The 25,129-nt window shown below is 44.4% G+C and overlaps 1 protein-coding gene across 7 annotated transcripts in view; it reads left to right on the top strand.

The window, feature by feature from the left end:
- The window catches only part of LOC139557483 (rap1 GTPase-activating protein 1-like), a 129,735-nt gene that overhangs the window by 42,658 nt on the left and 61,948 nt on the right, over window positions 1-25,129 (top strand). For all 7 annotated transcript variants that reach the window (XM_071372368.1, XM_071372361.1, XM_071372364.1 and 4 more), the window contains one exon: window positions 18,301-18,336. Coding sequence is in view for 6 of the 7 variants with exons in the window: in XM_071372361.1 (XP_071228462.1) it covers window positions 18,301-18,336 (36 nt within the window). In the remaining variant the exon portion in view is untranslated. The remainder of the gene's footprint in view (window positions 1-18,300; window positions 18,337-25,129) is intronic.

The raw sequence follows: 25,129 nt of genomic DNA, 5'->3' as shown, positions 1-25,129 counted from the left end.
AGATTGATTTGCACTTTTTGCACCAAGTACGTTCATCTCTAGGAGACAGAACGCATCTCCTTCCTGAGCGGTATGATGTCTGCGTGGTCCCATGGTGTTTATACTTGCGAGCTATTGTTTGTACAGAGGAACGTGGTACATTCAGGCATTTGGAAATTGCTACCAAGGATGAACCAAATTTGTGGAGGTCTACCATTTGTTTCTGAGGTCTTGGCTGATTTCTTTTGATTTTCCCATGATGTCAAGCAAAAAGGCAGTGAGTTTGAAGGTAGGCCTTGAAATGCATCCACAGGTACACCTCCAATTGACTCAAATTATGTCAATTAGCCTATCAGAAGCTTCTAAAGCCATAACATTGTCTGGAATTTTCCAAGCTGTTTAAAGGGACAGTCAACTTAGTGTATGTAAACTTAAGACCCACTGGAATTGTGATACAGTGAATTATAAGTGAAATAATCTGCCTGTAAACATTTGTTGGAAAATTGACTTGTGTCATGCACCAAGTAGATGTCCTAACTGACTTGCCAAAACTATAGTTTGTTAACAAGAAATTTGTGGAGTGGTTGAAAAATGAGTTTTAATGACTCCAACTTAATGTATGTAAACTTCTGACTTCAACTGTATGTTGGTCACAGATGCCTTAAAAAAAGGTAGGGGTGTGGATCAGAAAACCAGTCAGTATCTGATTTGACCACCATTTTCCTCAACCAGCCCGACACATCTCCTTCACATAGAGTTGATCAGGCTGTTGATTGTGGCCTGTGGAATGTTGTCCCACTCCTCTTCAATCACTGTGGGAAGTTTCTGGATATTGGCGGGAACTGTAACTCGCTGTTGTACACTCAATCTAGATCATCTCAAACATGCTCAATGGGTGACGTCTGGTTAATATGCAGGACATGGAAGAACTGGGACATTTTCAGCTTCCAGGAATTGTTTACAGATCCTTGTGACATGGGGACGTGCATTATCATGCTGAAACATGAGGTGATGACGGCGGATGAATGGCACGACAATGGTCCTCAGGATCTCGTCACGGTATGTATAGGTTCTGGGCTGGCGTGGGTACATGTGGTCTGCGGTTGTGAGGCCAGTTGGACATACTGCCCAATTTTTTAAAATTACGTTGGAGGCAGTTTATGGTAAAGAAAAGCGCATTAAAGTCTCTGGCAACGGCTCTGGTGGACATTCCTGCATGCCAATTGCTGTTGCTGTCAGAGCAGCTTACCGATTACTGTACCTGTACACAAGCCATCTGTAAATAACACACCCAACTACCTCATCCCCATATTGTTATTTTTTTTTTTGCTCTTTTGCCTCCCAGTATCTCTACTTGCACATTATCATCTGCACATCTATCACTCCAGTGTTAATGCTAAATTGTAATTATTTCGCCACTATGGCCTATTTATTGCCTTACCTCCCTAACCTTACTACATTTGCACACACTGTACATATATTTTTCTATTGTGCTATTGACTGTACGTTTGTTTACCCCATGTGTAACTCTGTGTTGTTGTTTTTTTCGGCTTTGCTTTATCTTGGCCAGGTCGCAGTTGTAAATGAGAACTTGTTCTCAACTGGCCTACCTGGTTAAATAAAGGTGAAATACATATATTTTTTAAATTGCACGCTCCATCAAAGACATCTGTGGAATTGTGTTGTGTGACAAAACTGCCCATTTTAGAGTGGACTTTTATCGTCCCCAGCACAAGGTGCACCTGTGTAATGATCATGCTGTTTAATCAGCTTCTTGATATGACCTGTCAGATGGATCGATTATCTTGTCAAACGAGGCTATAGGCTACCTGTGCATTTTTCTTATGGGGTGCACTCATAAAAACTGTCATAAAACTTGTTTTATTTACATTTCAAATGTAATGGTCTATCCTTGTAGGCTATTTAGCAACGCCACATAGATCATTTGAAGCCTTGTCATTGTTAATAGGCCTATATTTTTTTCTTCTCAAAATGTAATACTCTCCCAAGTAATCAAATACAAAAGTCCAGGGGCCTCCTGGGTGGCGCAGTGGTCTAAGGCACTGTATCGCAGTGCTAGCTGTGCACCAGAGACTCTGGGTTCGGCCGCGACAGGGAGGTCCATGTGGCGACGCACAATTGGCCTAGCGTCCTCCGGGTTAGGGAGGATTTGGCCAGTAGGGATATCCTTGTCTCATCGCACACTAGCGACTCCTGTGGCGGGCCGGGCACAGTGCGTGCTGACCAGGTCGCTAGGTGTACGGTGTTTCCTCCGACACATTGGTGCGGCTGGCTTCCGGGTTGGATGCGCGCTGTGTTAAGAAGCAGTGCGGCTTTGTTGGGTTGTGTTTCGGAGGATGCATGGCTCTTGACCTTCGTCTCTCCTGAGCCTGTACGGGAGTTGTAGCGTTGAGACAAGACATTAACTACTAACAATTGGATACCATGAAATTGGGGAGAAAAAGGGGATAATTTTTTTTTTGATATAATAAAAAAAAAATCTAATGTAGATTAAAAAAAAGAATAGAAAAAGAAAAAAGAAAAAAAATACAAAAGTCCATTCGGATATTCAAATATTTAAATAACCATGCCCATCCCTATACAAAAACAACATGGAGTGGGCATAATTTCTTTGTCATGGTCAAGTTTGCATGACAAAAGATCAGTCAATGATTACATGGCAAGGCGTAGGGCAAAACAAGCAGGATATCTATGCCATACAAGAGGGCTGGAGAGGGTGCCAGTCAATCACTGTTAACAGTATTTATATTCACACTGACATTCACACTGATATTCACAATGGAATGCTACTGTACCCTGCTTTAGAGGAACAGGGAAAAGCAAGAGATGAACTTGGATCCATAATAATGACTTGCACAGAACAGGTGGGAAGTGTTGTTTCAGTTGTGTGTACACTGCAGTTGTGTGTATACTGTAATTGATGCCTGTTAACACAGTGCTCCTGTAATAACAGAACGTATAGATCTCAGCTACTGTAGCTAGTTGGTTAGCCAGCAAAGATAGAACTTTGGACCACGGCCATTTGTCAAGAATTATCATAGAAGCTATGACAGCTGTCATGTTTCTGATCAAGGCTTAATGATGCATGGTTTAAGACATGTGTTACCAAACAAGTGTGCTGACCTTCAGGCTCCTGAGGTTGTGTGTGTGTGTATGTGTGTGTGTGTCTCAGAGGTGACTGGTGTAATCTGTTATAGCCAGGCCAGCAATGGCATAGCCTCGCCCTGTTAGCATGGCCTTGCTCTACTCTGCTCTGCTCTTGTACCAGTGTGTGTTCACAGTCCCAGCCACACAGACTCACTGTACTCCACTGTACCAGAGCGTCAATGTGCACATTCAGCCACTTCACTCTCATTTACTCCATCAATGGGCTCATTCAGCTGCCCATGTTATATAGTACAGAGCCTGCTGGCTCTAGACCTGGGCTCATATAACTATTGGCTAACAACAATAGTGAAATTCAGACATTGAATTGGAGGATGGTACGGAAGCCGTTGTTCAGAGGCTTTTTGTAATTATTTCTTTCCGATCTACAGTACCAGTCAAAAGTTTGGATACACCTACTCATTCCAGGGTTTTTCTACATTGTGGAATAATAGTGAAGACATCAAAACAATGAAATAACACAAATGGAATCATGTAGTAACCAAAAAAGTTTTAATAAATCTAAATTCTTCAAAGTAGGCACCCTTTGTCTTGAAGACAGCTTTGCAGTCTTGGCATTCTCTCAACCAGCTTCATGAGGTAGTCACCTGGAATGCATTTCAATTAACAGGTGTGCCTTGTTAAAAGTTAATTTGTGCAATTTTTGTCCTTCTTAATGCATTTGAGGCAATCAGTTGTGTTGTGACAAGGTAGGGGTGGTATACAGAAGATATCCCTATTTGGTAAAAGACCAAGTCCATATTATGGCCAGAACAGCTCAAATAAGCAAATAGAAACGACAGTCCATCATTACTTTAAGACATGAAGGTCAGTCAATCCGGAAAATTTCAAGAACTTTTAAAGTTTCTTCAAGTGCATTTGCAAAAACCTTCAAACGATATGATGAAACTGGCTCTCACAAAGACCGCCACAGGAAAGGTGAACGGATGATCTCCACATGTGTGGTTCACACTGCGAAGCATGAAGGAGGAGGTGTGATGGTTTGGGAGTGCTTAGCTGGTTACACTGTCAGTGATTTATTTAGAATTCAAGAAACACTTAACCAGCATGGCTACCACAGCATTCTGCAGCAATATACGCCATCCCATGTGGTTTGCGCTTAGTGGGACTATAATTTGTTTTTCAACAGGACAATGACCCAACACACCTTCAGGCTGTGTGATGGCTATTTGAACAAGAAGGAGAGTGATGGAGTGCTGCATCTGGCCTCCACAATCACCCGACCTCAACCCAATTGAGATGGTTTGGGATGAGTTGGACCGCAGAGTGAAGGAAAAGCAGCCAACAAGTGCTCAGCATATGTGGGAACTCCTTCAAGACTGTTGGAAAAGCATTCCAGGTGAAGCTGGTTGAGAGAATGCCAAGAGTGTGCAACGCTGTAATCAAGAATCAAGACAAAGGGTGGCTACTTTGAAGAATCTAAAATATATTTTGATTTGTTTAACACTTTTTGGTTACTACATGATTCCATATTTGTTTTTCAGTTTTGATGTCTTCACTATTATTCTACAGTGTAGAAAATAGTAAAAATAAAGAAAAGCCCTTGAATAAGTAGGTGTGTCAAAATATTTGCCTGGTACTGTATTTTGAATGATTCCCAGTTAGTTTCTATTTTCATCACAGTTCTTCTAGTCAGCTGAATAGAGGAAGGGTGGAGGATAGAATCAGCTTTATTTAAATGCAGAATAGACATTCAACCACCTCTAGATATTCAGCCACCTTTCATTTCAGTGAACGCTATTATATACAGAACATAGAGCCTTTGAATTCATGGTTACAAAACCTTTAGAAAGCACATGTCCATGATGCGAATGATGTATGCACAAAAACACAATGTCGTACAGCTAACTGTCAGCTTTAAATAGTTTGCATGGGGAATATAAGAGTCATTATTCAAATTTTATTCTGCATTTAAAATTATCAGAAAATAAAAAATAGATGGAACAAGTCCTGGTAGTGTTCCTATTCTGTCACCCACACACTGGAGCTACAAGAGGACAGTTGTTTGAGCTTTCAATTGAATACTCCTACATTTGTTTACAATCTCCTCACGACCTCCTTTGCAATCTTGCCCGGTGATGACTCAATTGCTTAAATTGACTTTATAATTAGTGTTGGTGTTACTCATTTCAGAAAATGTAATTTCTATTCTTACATGACATATTTTATGCAAAGCAATATTTTTGCCAAGTGGAATTGTGTGTATTAGGCTGTGTCTACACTTGACAGTTAATGCAGTTTTTATATTCTGGTCATGATGTTCTGATCATGGAATTCCGAACACATCATGCGTCTACACTTACATTTAAATGTGTCCACCATGTCCACATAGTGTCCTAATTCCCTTTTTACACGCTATATCATTTTAAATGCCAGTATGTATTCTGCAAACGGTGGAATAGGCCAAATATGATAATAACACAACAACCCATGTTCACCCATGACTGTGTGGCCACGCACGCCTCCAACTCAATCAGCACGCCTCCGACTCAATCAGCACGCCTCCGACTCAATCAGCACGCCTCCGACTCAATCAGCACGCCTCCGACTCAATCAGCACGCCTTCGACTCAATCAGCACGCCTTCAACTCAATCATCAAGTTTGCAGACGACACAACAGTAGTAGGCCTGATTACCAACATTGACGAGACAGCCTACAGGGAGGGAGGAGGTGAGGGCCCTGGCAGAGTGGGTCCAGGAAAATAACCTCTCCCTTAATGTCAACAAAATGAAGGAGCTGATCGTGGACTTCAGGAAACAGCAGAGGGAACAGGTCCATATCCACATTGACGGGACCGCAGTGGAGAAGGTAGAAAGCTTCAAGTTCCTTGGCGTACACATCAGTGACAATCTGAAATGGTCCACCCACACAGACAGTGTGGTGAAGAAGGAGGCTGAAGAAATTCAGCTTGGCCCCTAAGACACTCAGACATGTTTACAGATGCACAATTGAGAGCATCCTGTCTGGCTGTATCACCGCCTGGTACGGCAACTGCACCACCCGCAATCGCAGGGCTCTCCAGAGGGTGGTACGGTCTGCCCTACGCATCACCACGGGCTCACTGCCGGACTTCCAGGACACCTACAGCACCCGATGTCACAAGAAGGCCAAATAGATAATCAAGGACATCAACCACCTGAGCCACGGCCTGTTCATCCCGCTATCATCCAGAAGGTGAGGTCAGTACAGGTGCATCAAAGCTGGGACCGAGAGACTGAAAAACAGCTTCTATCTCAAGGCCATCAGACTGTTAAATAGCCATCACTAGCCGGTTACCACCCGGTTACTCAACCCTGCACCTTAGAGGCTGCTGCCCTATCTACATAGACATGGAATCTCTGGCCACTTTAATAATGGAACACTAGTCACTTTAATAATGTTTACATACTGCTTTACTCATCTCATATGTATATACTGTATTCTATTCTACTGTATCTTAGTCAATGCCACTCCGACATTGCTCGTCCTAATATTTGTATATTTCATAATTCCATTCTTTTACTTTTAGAGATGTATATTGTTGTGAATTGTTAGATACTACTGCACTGTTGGAGCTATGAACACAAGCATTTCGCTACACCCGCAATAACATCTGCTAAATATGTGTATTTGATTGATTTGATGGCAGTTCTGTAGCTAGCTAGCAAGGGATTGCAAACAGGTTAGCATAACTGTAGCCCCCCCCAAAAATGTGTTTTTCTCAACAGCATTTATGAGCCCAGCAAACACGTTCCTCACACGCTAGGAACGTATTTCCCCCAACTTTATAATGAGAAGGTGCCTCTCGCTCCCATAACACAGACTTGTGGGCATAGTGCTGATGAAGTCGCCCATTGTATGCTCTTTCGGTAGCCTGATTGCGTCCAGACAGGAGAAATCCGCACCCAATGTGTCAGAAGGTGGGCAGCCAGATCTGAACACAATCAGACTGCAATGTGAATTTTGTGCACCTGTCTTTTCAATGCGATCTTTGTATTCTGATAGCAGAAGTCGCATGTAAATGTCAAGTGTAGACACGGCCTTACCCAGTTGCCTGAAGTGAGATCCCATGTCACGGTGGAAGCTATGATCAACCTGGGCTCATAGCATTTCATATTATTCTGTATGTAAATCCGAGACGCTCCGTTTAGTATGTTACGCTTTGTACGGTTACATAAGGCAAATGGTTACTTAAGGCAAAAACGAAAGTAGGGTGGTTGGTTTGGGTGGATGGGTGGGCGTATAATGTGAACGTCTAGCAACCTGAAGGTTGCGAGTTTGAATCTCATCATGGACAACTTTAGCATTTTAGCAAATTATACAACTTTTCAATTACTTACTACTTTTTAGCTACTGTGCAACTACTTACCATGTTAGCTAACCCTTCCCCTAACCCAGACCGTAACCTTTTAAGCTAACCCATGCCCTAATCAGAACCCTAACTCCTTAACCTAACTCCTAAACTTAACCCTAACCCCTAGCGAGCTAGATAATGTTAGCCACCTAGCTAGAATTCGTAACATATTGCATCGTTTGCAAATTCGTAACATATTGTACGTTTTTACTTGTACCCCTTTTTCTCCCCAATTGATAGTTACAGTCTTGTCCTATCGCTGCAACTCCCTTATGGGCTCGGGAGAGGCGAAGGTCAAGAGACATGTGTCCTCAGAAACATGACCCTGCCAAGCTACACTGCTTCTTGACACACTGCTCACTTAACCCGGAAGCCAGCCGCACCAATATGTCGGAGGAAACACCGTCCACACGGCCCGCCACAAGGATTCGCTCGAGCACGATGGGACAAGGCTGGTCAAACCCTCCCTTAACTCGGACGATGCTGGGCCAATTGTGCGCTGCCTCATTTATATTTCACCCTCTTAGCTGTTTCACAACACCTGCAGATCTACAGTCCACATTTATTTATCTGAGGGGACTAGCTCTACTCATCCATAACTTTTTACTTATTTACATTTACATTTAAGTCATTTAGCAGACGCTCTTATCCAGAGCGACTTACAAATTGGTGCATTCACCTTATGACATCCAGTGGAACGGCCACTTTACAATAGTGCATCTAAATCTTTTAAGGGGGGGGGGAGTGAGAAGGATTACTTTATCCTATCCTAGGTATTCCTTAAAGAGGTGGGGTTTCAGGTGTCTCCGGAAGGTGGTGATTGACTCCGCTGTCCTGGCGTCGTGAGGGAGTTTGTTCCACCATTGGGGGGCCAGAGCAGCGAACAGTTTTGACTGGGCTGAGCGGGAACTGTACTTCCTCAGTGGTAGGGAGGCGAGCAGGCCAGAGGTGGATGAACGCAGTGCCCTTGTTTGGGTGTAGGGCCTGATCAGAGCCTGGAGGTACTGAGGTGCCGTTCCCCTCACAGCTCCGTAGGCAAGCACCATGGTCTTGTAGCGGATGCGAGCTTCAACTGGAAGCCAGTGGAGAGAGCGGAGGAGCGGGGTGACGTGAGAGAACTTGGGAAGGTTGAACACCAGACGGGCTGCGGCGTTCTGGATGAGTTGTAGGGGTTTAATGGCACAGGCAGGGAGCCCAGCCAACAGCGAGTTGCAGTAATCCAGACGGGAGATGACAAGTGCCTGGATTAGGACCTGCGCCGCTTCCTGTGTGAGGCAGGGTCGTACTCTGCGGATGTTGTAGAGCATGAACCTACAGGAACGGGCCACCGCCTTGATGTTGGTTGAGAACGACAGGGTGTTGTCCAGGATCACGCCAAGGTTCTTAGCGCTCTGGGAGGAGGACACAATGGAGTTGTCAACCGTGATGGCGAGATCATGGAACGGGCAGTCCTTCCCCGGGAGGAAGAGCAGCTCCGTCTTGCCGAGGTTCAGCTTGAGGTGGTGATCCGTCATCCACACTGATATGTCTGCCAGACATGCAGAGATGCGATTCGCCACCTGGTCATCAGAAGGGGGAAAGGAGAAGATTAGTTGTGTGTCGTCTGCATAGCAATGATAGGAGAGACCATGTGAGGTTATGACAGAGCCAAGTGACTTGGTGTATAGCGAGAATAGGAGAGGGCCTAGAACAGAGCCCTGGGGGACACCAGTGGTGAGAGCACGTGGTGAGGAGACAGATTCTCGCCACGCCACCTGGTAGGAGCGACCTGTCAGGTAGGACGCAATCCAAGCGTGGGCCGCGCCGGAGATGCCCAACTCGGAGAGGGTGGAGAGGAGGATCTGATGGTTCACAGTATCGAAGGCAGCCGATAGGTCTAGAAGGATGAGAGCAGAGGAGAGAGAGTTAGCTTTAGCAGTGCGGAGCGCCTCCGTGATACAGAGAAGAGCAGTCTCAGTTGAATGACTAGTCTTGAAACCTGACTGATTTGGATCAAGAAGGTCATTCTGAGAGAGATAGCGGGAGAGCTGGCCAAGGACGGCACGTTCAAGAGTTTTGGAGAGAAAAGAAAGAAGGGATACTGGTCTGTAGTTGTTGACATCGGAGGGATCGAGTGTAGGTTTTTTCAGAAGGGGTGCAACTCTCGCTCTCTTGAAGACGGAAGGGACGTAGCCAGCGGTCAGGGATGAGTTGATGAGCGAGGTGAGGTAAGGGAGAAGGTCTCCGGAAATGGTCTGGAGAAGAGAGGAGGGGATAGGGTCAAGCGGGCAGGTTGTTGGGCGGCCGGCCGTCACAAGACGCGAGATTTCATCTGGAGAGAGAGGGGAGAAAGAGGTCAGAGCACAGGGTGGGGCAGTGTGAGCAGAACCAGCGGTGTCGTTTGACTTAGCAAACGAGGATCGGATGTCGTCGACCTTCTTTTCAAAATGGTTGACGAAGTCATCTGCAGAGAGGGAGGAGGGGGGGGAGGGGGAGGAGGATTCAGGAGGGAGGAGAAGGTGGCAAAGAGCTTCCTGGGGTTAGAGGCAGATGCTTGGAATTTAGAGTGGTAGAAAGTGGCTTTAGCAGCAGAGACAGAAGAGGAAAATGTAGAGAGGAGGGAGTGAAAGGATGCCAGGTCCGCAGGGAGGCGAGTTTTCCTCCATTTCCGCTCGGCTGCCCGGAGCCCTGTTCTGTGAGCTCGCAATGAGTCGTCGAGCCACGGAGCGGGAGGGGAGGACCGAGCCGGCCTGGAGGATAGGGGACATAGAGAGTCAAAGGATGCAGAAAGGGAGGAGAGGAGGGTTGAGGAGGCAGAATCAGGAGATAGGTTGGAGAAGGTTTGAGCAGAGGGAAGAGATGATAGGATGGAAGAGGAGAGGGTAGCGGGGGAGAGAGAGCGAAGGTTGGGGCGGCGCGATACCATCCGAGTAGGGGCAGTGTGGGAAGTGTTGGATGAGAGCGAGAGGGAAAAGGATACAAGGTAGTGGTCGGAGACTTGGAGGGGAGTTGCAATGAGGTTAGTGGAAGAACAGCATCTAGTAAAGATGAGGTCGAGCGTATTGCCTGCCTTGTGAGTAGGGGGGGAAGGTGAGAGGGTGAGGTCAAAAGAGGAGAGGAGTGGAAAGAAGGAGGCAGAGAGGAATGAGTCAAAGGTAGACGTGGGGAGGTTAAAGTCGCCCAGAACTGTGAGAGGTGAGCCGTCCTCAGGAAAGGAGCTAATCAAGGCATCGAGCTCATTGATGAACTCTCCGAGGGAACCTGGAGGGCGATAAATGATAAGGATGTTAAGCTTGAAAGGGCTGGTAACTGTGACAGCATGGAATTCAAAGGAGGCGATAGACAGATGGGTAAGGGGACAAAGAGAGAATGACCACTTGGGAGAGATGAGGATCCCGGTGCCACCACCCCGCTGGCCAGAAGCTCTCGGGGTGTGCGAGAACACGTGGGCGGACGAAGAGAGAGCAGTAGGAGTAGCAGTGTTATCTGTGGTGATCCATGTTTCCGTCAGTGCCAGGAAGTCGAGGGACTGGAGGGAGGCATAGGCTGAGATGAACTCTGCCTTGTTGGCCGCAGATCGGCAGTTCCAGAGGCTACCGGAGACCTGGAACTCCACGTGGGTCGTGCGCGCTGGGACCACCAGATTAGGGTGGCCGATGCCACGCGGTGTGGAGCGTTTGTATGGTCTGTGCAGAGAGGAGAGAACAGGGATAGACAGACACATAGTTGACAGGCTACAGAAGAGACTACGCTAATGCAAAGGAGATTGGAGTGGCAAGTGGACTACGCGTCTCGAATGTTCAGAAAGTTAAGCTTACGTAGCAAGAATCTTATTGACTAAAATGATTAAGATGATACAGTACTGCTGAAGTAGGCTAGCTGGCAGTGGCTGCGTTGTTGACTTTGTAGGCTAGCTGGCAGTTGTTGACTTTGTAGGCTAGCTGGCAGTGGCTGCGTTGTTGACACTACACTAATCAAGTCGTTCCGTTGAGTGTAATAGTATCTACAGTGCTGCTATTCGGGGGCTAGCTGGCTAGCTAGCAGTGTTGATTACGTTACGTTGCGTTAAAAGAACGACAATAGCTGGCTAGCTAACCTAGAAAATCGCTCTAGACTACACAATTATCTTTGATACAAAGACGGCTATGCAGCTAGCTATGTAGCTAGCTACGATCAAACAAATCAAACCGTTGTACTGTAATGAAATGAAATGAAAATGTGATACTACCTGTGGAGCGAAGCGGAATGCGACCGGGTTGTTGAGTGCAGAAGTTCTATTCGGTAGACGTTGGCTAGCTGTTGGCTAGCTAGCAGTGTCTCCTACGTTAAGGACGACAGATAGCTGGCTAGCTAGCCTCGGTAAATTAAGATAATCACTCTAAAACTACACACTCTAAACTACACAATTATCTTGGATACGAAGACAGCAAAGACAACTATGTAGCTAGCTAACACTACACTAATCAAGTCGTTCAGTTGGGTGTAATAGTTGCTACAGTGCTGCTATTCGGTAGACGGTGGACGTTTGCTAGCTGGCTAGCTGCTGGGCAGATGGCAGATAGCAGTGTAGACTGCGTTAGGACGACGAAATACGATAATTACGCAATTATCTTTGATACAAAGACGGCTATGTAGCTAGCTAAGAAGAAATTGCTAAGATTAGACAAATTAAACCGTTGTACTATAATGAAATGTAATGAAATGTAATGAAAAGTTATACTACCTGCGGACCAAAGTGCTGCTATTCGGTAGACGGTGGACGTTTGCTAGCTGGCTAGCTGCTGGGCAGATGGCAGATAGCAGTGTAGACTGCGTTAGGACGACGAAATACGATAATTACGCAATTATCTTTGATACAAAGATGGCTATGTAGCTAGCTAAGAAGAAATTGCTAAGATTAGACAAATTAAACCGTTGTACTATAATGAAATGTAATGAAATGTAATGAAAAGTTATACTACCTGCGGACCAAAGTGCGAAGAAAGTGCGACTTATCAACCTAGAACTAACTAAAGCCACTGCTTCTATTGTTTGGGGACAATGTGGTTAAAGTTTGGCCCTGGCCAGGCAAAAAGTACTTGGGTGAGAATGTGAAAATATGACTGACTCATATTATAATGCATGAGACCAACAGAAAGTACTTTTGTCTTGCTGGTAAAGGTGGCAGTTTGTCTGTGAAGGCTATGCATCACCATTAAGTGTCAGCCTGGTACTGGGATTCCACTTTGTGCTGATTGCACTGATACTGAGTCAGATAAAGGTCAGGTTTCATTGTTGTGGAAACATTTACTTTTGGATATTATCATTAGCAACATAATGACTAGTCTTATACAATGTCTGACATTAGACTATTATAGGACTTTTTGCCTTCACAAATGCTTAGTTTCTCCTCCATTATTGCTTGTTATTCCTTTTGTATTGACTTACCCCTCACCCAGTCAATCAAACTAGGGCAATTATCATGTCAAGTACAGAAGGCTACACCACCTACAGCATGAAAAACAAACACCCATACTGGACTGTACATACACTATGTACACAAACACTCACACCCCCTTCACACACCCCACAATTCAATGGCAGATTTTTTAACTCTGTATGTCCTGCCCCTATCATGTTCTTGTCCTGATCCAGTTTAATATTTTATCTGACAACATGTCTTCTTCAGTATGTACAATGATAGTTGACAAGTATGTCCACATTGCCAAACAAATATGTAAATGTACACGTAGTGTGTACTGTAGCTTAGTGTGTACTGTAGCTTAGTGTGTACTGTAGCTTAGTGTGTACTGTAGCTTAGTGTGTACTGTAGCTTAGTGTGTAATGTAGCTTAGTGTGTACTGTAGCTTAGTGTGTACTGTAGCTTAGTGTAGCTTAGTGTGTACTGTAGCTTAGTGTGTACTGTAGCTTAGTGTAGCTTAGTGTGTACTGTAGCTTAGTGTGTACTGTAGCTTAGTGTAGCTTAGTGTGTACTGTAGCTTAGTGTGTACTGTAGCTTAGTGTGTACTGTAGCTTAGTGTGTACTGTAGCTTAGTGTGTAATGTAGCTTAGTGTGTACTGTAGCTTAGTGTGTACTGTAGCTTAGTGTAGCTTAGTGTGTACTGTAGCTTAGTGTGTACTGTAGCTTAGTGTAGCTTAGTGTGTACTGTAGCTTAGTGTGTACTGTAGCTTAGTGTAGCTTAGTGTGTACTGTAGCTTAGTATGTAATGTAGCTTAGTGTGTACTGCAGCTTAGTGTACTGTAGCTTAGTGTGTACTGTAGCTTAGTGTGTACTGTAGCTTAGTGTAGCTTAGTGTGTACTGTAGCTTTGTGTGTACTCTAGCTTAGTGTAGCTTAGTGTGTACTGTAGCTTTGTGTGTACTGTAGCTTTGTGTGTACTGTAGCTTAGTGTAGCTTAGTGTGTACTGTAGCTTAGTGTGTACTGTAGCTTAGTGTGTACTGTAGCTTAGTGTAGCTTTGTGTGTACTGTAGCTTAGTGTAGCTTAGTGTGTACTGTAGCTTAGTGTGTACTGTAGCTTAGTGTAGCTTAGTGTGTACTGTAGCTTTGTGTGTACTCTAGCTTAGTGTAGCTTAGTGTGTACGGTAGCTTAGTGTGTACTGTAGCTTAGTGTGTACTGTAGCTTAGTGTGTACTGTAGCTTAGTGTAGCTTAGTGTGTACTGTAGCTTAGTGTGTAATGTAGCTTAGTATGTAATGTAGCTTAGTGTGTACTGCAGCTTAGTGTACTGTAGCTTAGTGTGTACTGCAGCTTAGTGTACTGTAGCTTAGTGTGTACTGTAGCTTAGTGTAGCTTAGTGTGTACTGTAGCTTTGTGTGTACTCTAGCTTAGTGTAGCTTAGTGTGTACTGTAGCTTAGTGTGTACTGTAGCTTAGTGTGTACTGTAGCTTAGTGTAGCTTAGTGTGTACTGTAGCTTAGTATGTAATGTAGCTTAGTGTGTACTGCAGCTTAGTGTACTGTAGCTTAGTGTGTACTGTAGCTTAGTGTAGCTTAGTGTGTACTGTAGCTTAGTGTAGCTTAGTGTGTACTGTAGCTTTGTGTGTACTCTAGCTTAGTGTAGCTTAGTGTGTACTGTAGCTTAGTGTGTACTGTAGCTTAGTGTGTACTGTAGCTTAGTGTGTACTGTAGCTTAGTGTAGCTTAGTGTGTACTGTAGCTTTGTGTGTACTGTAGCTTTGTGTGTACTCTAGCTTAGTGTGTACTCTAGCTTAGTGTGTACTGTAGCTTAGTGTGTACTGTAGCTTAGTGTGTACTGTAGCTTAGTGTGTACTGTAGCTTAGTGTGTACTGTAGCTTAGTGTAGCTTAGTGTGTACTGTAGCTTAGTGTAGCTTAGTGTGTACTGTAGCTTTGTGTGTACTGTAGCTTAGTGTAGCTTAGTGTGTACTGTAGCTTAGTGTAGCTTAGTGTGTACTGTAGCTTAGTGTGTACTGTGGCTTAGTGTGTACTGTAGCTTTGTGTGTACTGTAGCTTAGTGTAGCTTAGTGTGTACTGTAGCTTAGTGTGTACTGCAGCTTAGTGTAGCTTAGTGTGTACTGTAGCTTACTGTGATCTGTAGCTTACTGAACTGTAGCTTAGTGTGTACTGTAGCTTAGTGTAGCTTAGTGTGTACTGTAGCTTAGTGTGTACTGTAGCTTAGTGTGTACTGCAGCTTAGTGTAGCTTAGTGTGTACTGTAGCTTACTGTGATCTGTAGCTTAGTGTGTACTGTAGCTTAGTGTGTACTGTAGCTTAGTGTTCAGTGATGCCACAATCTTGTTTTGAAGTGATACAAAGCTTCTTTTTGCACTAGCATGCAACCCGTGTTCGGTCTCAATGTGGGTGTCAAATCACATTATTATGTTGACCAACCCGTTCCATAGTCGAGAACAGAACAGGATAGAACATATTCCCAGCAGGTATTTTAGGTTGGAGCCACTGGCCAAGAATCTAGCCGATTTCATTTTATTGGAATTCCAGGCAACCTGAGAAGTGGGTCTCACCCAAATGTGAAGATTAGAAAATATTATGCTTGTGATGCTAAGGAAGCCTGCACTACCCTTCTTACAATAAGATCCAGATTAAGTTAATGCAGACTCCTCCCAAGAAATGTAATATAATTTATTCTGATGAAGGAGTTGTATGTATTTTCTATACTGTACAATGTTTTTATCTACAGTATGTGTGTCAGGCATACAGCACCCTCAGGACTATTGTAACAACATGACAATAGTCCTTTAAAGAATGAGGAGGACAGTGATTTGTGAAAGTACAATTAACATTCATTACCCCTCTGAATCATTGTTTCCCCTCAGTGAGGATCTATTTTCTGAGAAAGAGGAAGTTGCTTTAAGAGTTTTCTTGGTTCTGTAAAGGAACCACATGGGGCTTTCCTTCAAAATTAACACAATATCAGTGAAAAAGTACTGCTGTAAACTATTCCATGACGTTATTTCTATCAACCATGTCTACTAAAGTACTTGGGTGGGTTTCGCTGAAAGATTCATCCTATACATAGACAAGGTTGAAGGTTTAAGTTGAAAGTGGCTGAGAATGATAGTGATTGACTTGTTTGTTTTTGCTTGCTTGCTGTTTGTATAACAAGCTATTCTAACTCAAATTACAAATATGCCTATCTTGTGATGCAGAGAGAGGTCACCCATCAGTTGTTTTCAAACCAGCTCTATTTCCAGTAACAGCACTGGGGTTCCTGGGATGTAAGTTGGGTTGTGTAGACCAATCCTGGTGAGAAATAGACAGAGGTCCCTGGAAAGATGAGTAAGAGGCCTGGATTCCTGCAGCTCCACTAGGAGCCTGGGGTGGACCCTGTCAGAGGCCTATCTGTGGTCAGGGGGTTTCAGGGCCTCTGGTGAACTGGGTGTTGAGCTAGAGTGTGTCCCAAAATAGCACCCTATTCCCTACATAGTGCACTACGTTTGACTAGAGCCTTGGACATCTGATCATGTACTGTCAGCCTAGCAGGGGGTAAACTTTAATGTGCGATCAGATGCACAGGAGAGGAGACATCTGCAGAAGGTTTTTTTAGACATCCCACTAACCTAGTTCCCAACAATCATTAAAGGTCATCAACCCCTTAGTTATATTGACCGCTGGGCCTCTTCACTGGTCTTAGAGCATACTGTAGGAGTTCAAAAGCAAGACTAAGGCCAAATTCCCCCAAATATTTCATGTCAGAAGTTGGTTTGTGTACCAAGACACATAGTACCATCTACTGGCATAAACTGAGAATAGCAGGCTGGGAGTTTCTTTCATTCACATCCACGGTGGATCATTTGATCATAAGAATAGAGCCATTTGAACCCATCTGGTCTCAGAAAGTCACCTGAAGCATAAGAAGTCTTTAGGAAGTCCTGATTTTTATCTCCATCTCTTCATTGAAAGACTCAATCATGGACACTCTTACTGACAGTTATGGCTGCTTCGCATGCTGTATTGTTGTCTCTATCTTCATGCCCTTTGTGCTGTTGTCTGTGCCCAATAATGTTTGTACCATGTTTGTGCTGCTACCATGTTGTGCTGCTTCCATAATGTGTTGTCATGTGTTGCTGCCATGCAATGTTGTCTTAGGTCTCTCTTTATGTAGTGTTGTGGTGTGTTTTGCCCTATATATATATATATTTTTTTATCCCAGCACCAGTCCCCACAGGAGGCCTTTTGGTAGGCCGTCATTGTAAATAAGATGTTGTTCTTAACTGACTTGCCTAGTTAAATAAAATAAAATCCTTGCATACATACATACATACATACATACATACATACATACATACATACATACATACATACATACCTTGTCCGAAAGACAGGTGCGCCACGCAATCAATATGGATCAAGTTGAGTTTGTGGTCAGGAAATGCAGGACTGGCACCGATCCATACAAGTGCCACTTTAGCAGGTGGCCTGAGATATTTAGAGAAACTGCTACTCCCCAACCCATTTTCTGTACTATAGTGTTTACGTACTGCCATAGAAATAGAATGAATAGAAAGGGCGTCTCCATTCAAGTCAATGATGGCATAATGGGTGGACATGTTAGCCATTTTGAGTGCACCCATGCCTAGGTTGAAGATGACAAAGGTTAAGACAACGGGATTCTAAATATCCCATAACTCTTTGCAACAATGGGACCAGCTATGGTAGCTAGCACTGGTAGCTAGCAACGGTGCTGGTCCCAGATTTGTGATGACGTTGTCTTAACCTATATAGGAAGTTAAATCAGGAAGTGTACCCTTCAATCTGTGCTGTGATGTATTGAGCCAGCTCAACTGACATTACAAAAAATATATTCCATTGCATGAGCCTCGTCAGTTGGCATCATTTGAATGAACATTCTACATTACCATTGAAATGATTGCATCACAATACCAGGCAGCCATTGTGAGAGTACCCATTAGTTTACATTTCACATTACCAGGGTTAGAGCTTCCAAGTCCATTCTATTCATTCTATTTCTATGTGTACTGCACTGTCTCTCTTTGTTAGAAAGCAAACAAACATGAAATATTCATGTTGTTGACAGTGCTCCCGTCTCTTGGGTTACCGCCTGTATTACAATGGTTGATTGTAGTAGATTGAGACGGCTGGATTGTGAGAAGTATTGTTAAAAAGGCCAGCTCCTTTAGACAGCTGTTCTAGCACTGGTCCTTCGAGCCAGATCATTTCTAGAATAGCTGTATGAAGCTGGCTTTTTAACGAGCACAATACCTTAAACACAAATCTATTGTTTTTGTAGTGTAATTTGGCCAAATCCAGCAATTCCACAGAACAACAGTGAATGGATAATAAGGGACAGCAGCCAGACTAACTCTCACCTCTGTTTTGTTCTTTTCAGAGTGGACAAGACCTTCTCCAGGGCCAGAAGCATATGGTGAGTTGCTCATCTTCTGATTCTGTGTCATGTAGAATCAGCTACAATACGTTCTAATCGAATGTACAGTGCATTCAGAAACTATTCAGACCCCTTCCCTTATTCCACATTTTGTTACGTTACAGCCTTATTCTAAAATGGATTCAATTAATTGTATTCCTCATCAATCTACACACAATACCCCATAATGACAAAATGAAAATATGTTTTTTTTTAAATACAGTAATACCGTATTTATATAACCATTCACACCCTTTGCTATGAGACTCGAAATTCATGAGCTATGAGGCTCAGATCCATCCTGTTTCCATTGATCATCCTGGAGATGTTTCTACAACTTGATTGGAGTCCACCTGTAGTAAATTAAATTGATTGGATATGATTTGGAAAGGCTCACACCTGTCTACAGTGCCTTGCAAAAGTATTCATCCCCCTCTGCGTTTTTCCTATTTGGTTGCATTACAACCTGTAATTTAAATTGATTTTTATTTGGATTTCATGTAATGGACATATGCAAAATAGTCCAAATTGGTGAAGTGAAATGAAAAAAATTACTTGTTTAAATGATTATTATTATTATTTTAAACAGAAAGTGGTGCATGCATATGTATTCACCCCCTTTGTTATGAAGCCCCTAAATAAGAGCTGGTGCAACCAATTGCCTTCAGAAATCACATAATTAGTTAAACAAAGTCCACCTGTGTGCAATCTAAGTTTCACATGATCTGTCACATTATCTCAGTATATATACACCTGTTCTGAAAGGCCCCAGAATCTGCAACACCTCTAAGCAAGGTGCACCACCAAGCAAGCAGCACCATGAAGACCAAGGAGCTTTCCAAACAGGTCAGGGACAAAGTTGTGGAGAAGTACAGATCAGGGTTGGGTTATAAATAAATATCAGAATCTTTGAACATCCCACGGAGCACCATTATATCCATTATTTTAAAAAGGGAAAGAATATGGCACTACAACAAACCTGCCAAGAGAGGGCCGCACACCAAAACTCACAGACCAGGCAAGGAAGGCATTAATCAGAGAGGCAATAAAGAGACCAAAGATACCCCTGAAGGAGCTGCAAAGCTCCACAGCGGAGATTGGAGTATCTGTCCATAGGACCACTTTAAGCCGTACTCTCCACAGAGCTGGGCTTTACGGAGGAGTGGCCAGAAAAGCCATTGCTTTTGGTGTTCGCCAAAAGGCATGTGGGAGACTCTCCAAACATATGGAAGAAGGTACTCTGGTCAGACTAAAATTGAGCTTTTTGGCCATCAAGGTCAACACTATATCTGGCGCAAACCCAACACCTCTCATCACCCTGAGAACACTATCCCAACAGTGAAGCATGGTGGTGGCAGCATCATGCTGTGGGCATGTGTTTCCATCGGCAGGGACTGGGAAACTGGTTAGAATTGAAGGAATGATGGATGGTGCTAAATACAGGGAAATTCTTGAGGAAAAGCTGTTTCAGTCTTCCAGAGATTTGAGACTGGGACAGAGGTTCACCTTCCAGCAAGACAATGACCCTAAGCATACTACTAAAGCAACAGTCGAGTGGTTTAAGGGGAAACATTTAAATGTCTTGGAATGGCCCAGTCAAAGCCCAGACCTCAATCCAATTGAGAATCTGTGGTATGACTTAAAGATTGCTGTACACCAGCGGAACCCATCCAACTTGAAGGAGCTGGAGCAGTTTTGCCTTGAAGAATGTGCAAAAATCCCAGTGGCTAGATGTGCCAAGCTTATAGAGACATGCCCAAAGAGACTTGCAGCTGTAATTGCTGCAAAAGGTGGCTCTGCAAAGTATTGACTTTGGGGGGTGAATAGTTATGCACACTTACATTTTCTGTTTTTTCTGTCTTATAAAAAATATTTTGCATCTTCAAAATGGTAGACATGTTGTGTAAATCAAATGATACAAACCCCCCAAAAATCAATTTAAATTCCAGGTTGTAAGGCAACAAAATAGGAAAAATGCCAAGGGGGGTGAAGACTTTCGCAAGCCACTGTATATAAGGTCCCACAGTTGACAGTGCATGTCAGAACAAAAACCAAGCAATGAGGTCGAAGGAATTGTCCGTAGAGCTCCGAGACAAGATTGTGTCAAGGCACAGATCTGAGTAAGGGTACCAAAACATTTCTGCAGCATTGAAGGTCCCCAAGAACACAGTGGCCTCCATCATTCTTAAATGGAAGAAGTTTGGCCAGACGGAAGCCGCTACTCAGTAAAAGGCACAGGATAGCCCGCTTGGAGTTTGCCAAAAGGCACCTAAAGACTCTGACCATGAGAAACAAGATTCTCTGGTCTGATGAAACCAAGATTAAACTCTTTAGCCTGAATGCCAGGGGTCACATCTGGACGGAACCGGGCACAATCCCTACGGCGAAGCATGGTGGTGGCAGCATCATGCTGTGGGGATGTTTTTCAGTGGCAGGGATTGGGAGACTAGTCAGGATCGAGGGGAAGAAGGAATGGATCAAAGTACAGAGAGATCGTTGATGAAAACCCTGCTCCAGAGCGCTCAGGACTTCAGACTGGGGAGAAGATTCACCTTCCAACAGGACAATGACCCTAAGCACACAGCCAAAACAACTCAGGAGTGGCTTTTGAAACAAGTCTCTGAATGTCCTTGAATAGCCCAAGCAGAGCAAGGATTTGAACCCAATCGAACATCTCTGGAGAGACCTGAAAATAGCTGTGCAGCGACGCTCCCCATCCAATCTGATAGAGCTTGAGAGGATCTGCAGAGAAGAAGGAGATGATTGTGGACTACATGAAAAAGAGGACCGAGCACACCCCCATTCTCATCGACGGGGCTTCAGAGGAGCAGGTTGAGAGCTTCAAGTTCCTTGGTGTCCACATCACCAAGATCTAAGATAGTCGTGAAGAGGGCACAACAAAACCTATTCCCCCTCAGGAGACTGAAAAGATTTGGCATGGGTCATGAGACCCTCAAAAGGTTCTACAGCTGCACCATCGAGAGCATCCTGACTGGTTGCATCACTGCCTGGTATGGCAACTGCTCGGCCTCCAACCGCAAGGCACTACAGAGGGTAGTGCGAACAGCCCAGTACATCACTGGGGCCAGGCCTCCTGCCATCAAGGACCTCTATACCAGGCAGTGTCAGAGGAAGATCCTAAAAATTGTCCAAGACTCCAGCCACCCTAGTCTTAGACTGTTCTCTCTTCTACCGCACGGCATGCGATACCGGAGTGCCAAGTCTAGGTCCAAGAGGCTTCTAAACAGCTTCTATCCCCAAGCCATAAGACTCCTGAACACCTAATCAAGTGGATACCTAGACTATTTGCATTGCCCCCCTCCCTATTTAACATCGTTGCTACTCTCTGTTGTTATCATCTATGCATAGTCACTTTAATATCTCCACCTACATGAACACTCAGCAAAAAAAGAAACGTCCCTTTTTCAGGACCCTGTCTTTCAAAGATAATTCATAAAAATCCAAGTAACTTCACAAATCTTCATTCTAAAGGGTTTAAACACTTTTTCCCATGCATGATCAATGAACAATAAATGAACATGCACCTGTGGAACGGTCGTTAACTGCCTACAGTCTGTAAGCTGTTAGTGTCTTAAGGTCACAGTTATGAAAACTTAGGACACTAAAGAGGCCTTTCTACTGACTCTGAAAACACCAAAAGAAAGATGCCCAGGGGCCCTGCTCATCTGTGTGAATGTGCCCTAGGCATGCTGCAAGGAGGCATGAGGACTGCAGATGTCACCAGGGCAATAAATTGCAATGTCCGTACTGTGAGACGCCTAAGACAGCGCTACAGGGAGACAGGACGGACAGCTGACCTGCACAGGATTGGTACGTCCGAACATCACACCTGCGGGACAGGTACAGGATGGCAACAACAACTGCCCGAGTAACACCAGGAACGCACAATCCCTTCATCAGTGCTCAGACTGTCCGCAGTAGGCTGAGAGAGGCTGGACTGAGGGCTTGTAGGCCTGTTGTAAGGCAGGTCCTCACCAGACATCACCGGCAACATCGCCGCCTATGGGCACAAACCCACTGTTGCTGGACCAGACAGGACTGGCAAAAAGTGCTCTTCACTGACGAGTCGCGGTTTTGTTTCACCAGGAGTGATGGTCGGATTCGTGTTTATCGTTGAAGGAATGAGCGTTACACCATTACACCGAGGCCTGTACACTGGAGCGGGATTGATTTGGAGGTGGAGGGTCCGTCATGGTCTGGGGCGGTGTGTCACAGCATCATCGGACTGAGCTTGTTGTCATTGCAGGCAATCTCAACGCTGTGCATTACAGGGAGGACATCCTCCTCCCTCATGTGGTACCCTTCCTGCAGCCTCATCCTGACATGACCCTCCAGGATGACAATGCCACCAGCCATACTGCTCGTTCTGTGCGTGATTTCCTGCAAGACAGGAATGTCAGTGTTCTGCCATGGCCAGCGAAGAGCCCGGATCTCAATCCCATTGAGCACGTCTGGGACCTGTTGGATCGGAGGGTGAGGGCTAGGGCTAGGGCTAGGGCCATTCCCCCCAGAGTGCCTTGGTGGAAGAGTGGGGTAACAGCAAGAACTGGTGAATCTGAAACAGTCCATGAGGAGGAGATGCACTGCAGTATTTAATGCAGCTGGTGGCCACACCAGATACTGACTGTTACTTTTGATTTTGACCCCCCCTTTGTTCAGGGACACATTATTAAATTTTTGTTAGTCACATGTCTGTGGAACTTGTTCAGTTTGTCTGTTGTTGAGTCTTGTTATGTTCACACAAATATTTACAAATAAACGCAGTTGACAATGAGAGGACGTTTCTTTTTTTGCTGAGTTTACATATTACCTCAACTAAACGGTGCCCCCGCACATTGACTCTGTACCGGTACCCCCCTGTATATAGTCTCGCTATTGTTATTTTACTGCTGCTCTTTAATTACTTGTTACTATTATTTCTTAATCTTATCCGTATTTTTTTTAAATTGCATTGTTGGTTGGGGGCTTGTAAGTAAGCATTTCACTCTAAGGTCTGCACTGTTGTATTCGGCACATGTGACTAATAACATTTGATTTGATTTGAAGAATGGGAGAAAGTGCCAAGCTTTTAGCGTCTTACCCAAGAAGACTGAAGGTTATAATCGCTGCCAAAGGTGCTTCAACAAAGTAATGAGTCAAGGGTCTGAATACTTATGTAAATGTCAATTTCATTTTTATTATTTTTTTTTTTTACATTTGCCAACATTTCTAAAAACCTGTTTTTGTTTTGTCGTTATAGGGTATTGTGTGTAGATTGATGATGGGGGGGACAATTTAATCAATTTTAGAATAAGGCTGTAATATAACAAAATGTGGAAAAAATCAAGGGGTCTGGAATACTTTCCGAGTACACTGTATGCCATTTAGCAGACGCTTTTCTTCAAAGCGACTTACAGGCATGCATGTATACATTTGTACGTATGGGTGGTCCCAGGAATCAAACCCACTATCCTGGCATTGCAAGTGCTATGCTCTACCAACTGAGCTACAGAGGACCACATTGTCCATAAGTTGCAGTATATTTATAGTGATACACTATATATACAAAAGTATATGGACACCCCTTCAAATTAGTGGATTAGGCTATTTTAGCCACAACCACTGCTGACAGGTATATAAAATGGAGCACACAGGCATGTAATCATCATAGACAAACATTAGCAGTAAAATGGCCTTACTGAAGCGCTCAGTGACATTCAACATGGCACCATCATAGGATGCCACCTTTCCAACAAGTCAGTTCGTCAAATTTCAGCTCTGCTAGTGCTGCCCCGGTTAACTGTAAGTGCTGTTATTGTGAAGTGGAATCATCTAGGAGCAACAACGGCTCAGCCGTGGAGTGGTAGGCCACACAAACTCACAGAATGGGACCGCTGAAGCGCATAGCGCGTAAAAATTGCCTGTCCTCAGTTGCAACACTCACGACCGAGTTCCCGAAATTCCTCTGGAAGCAACATCAGCACAGTTCGTCGGAAGCTTCATGAAATGGGTTTCCATAGCCAAGCAGCCGCACACAAGCTTAAGATCACCATGCGCAATGCCAAGCGTCGGCTGGAGTGGTGTAAAGCTCGCCGCCATTGGACTCTCGTGCAGTGGAGACGCGTTCTCTGGAGTGATGATTCACGCATCATCATCTGGGAGTCCGATGGATTTATCTGGGTTTGGCGGATGCCAGGAGAACACTACCTGCCCCAATATATAGTGCCAACTGTAAAGTTTGGTGGAGGAGGAATAATGGTCTGGGGCTGTTTTTCGTGGTTCGAGCTAGGCCCCTTAGTTCCAATGAAGGGAAATATTAACGCTACATCATATAATGACATTCTAGACGATTCTGTGCTTCCAACTTTGTGGCAACAGTTTAGGGAAATGGTTTCTCGAGATCGGTGTGGAAGAACTTGACTGGCCTGCACAGAGCCCTGACCTCAACCCCATCGAACATCTTTGGGATGAATTGGAATGCCGACTGCGAGCCAGGCCTAATCGCCCAATCTCACTCATGCTCTTGTGCTAAATGGAAGCAAGTCCCTGCAGCAATATTCTAACATCTAGTGGAAAGCCTTCCCAGTAGACAGGAGGCTGTTATAGCAGCAAAGGGGGGACCAACTCCTAATTAATGCCCATGATTTTGCAATGAGATGTTCGACGAGCAGGTCTCCACATACTTTTGGTCATGTAGTGTACATACAGGTGAATGAAAAGTAAGGCGTTTGGCTCTCTATAGGGCATTCAGTTTGTGAGACACTAGTGAGACACTAGTAATATGATACGAATT

The sequence above is a fragment of the Salvelinus alpinus genome, chromosome 28 (assembly GCF_045679555.1).
Source record: "Salvelinus alpinus chromosome 28, SLU_Salpinus.1, whole genome shotgun sequence".
Classification (NCBI taxonomy): Eukaryota; Metazoa; Chordata; class Actinopteri; order Salmoniformes; family Salmonidae; genus Salvelinus; species Salvelinus alpinus.
The sequence above is the reverse complement of the archived record's forward strand: the minus strand, read 5'-3'. Positions and strand labels throughout refer to the sequence as shown.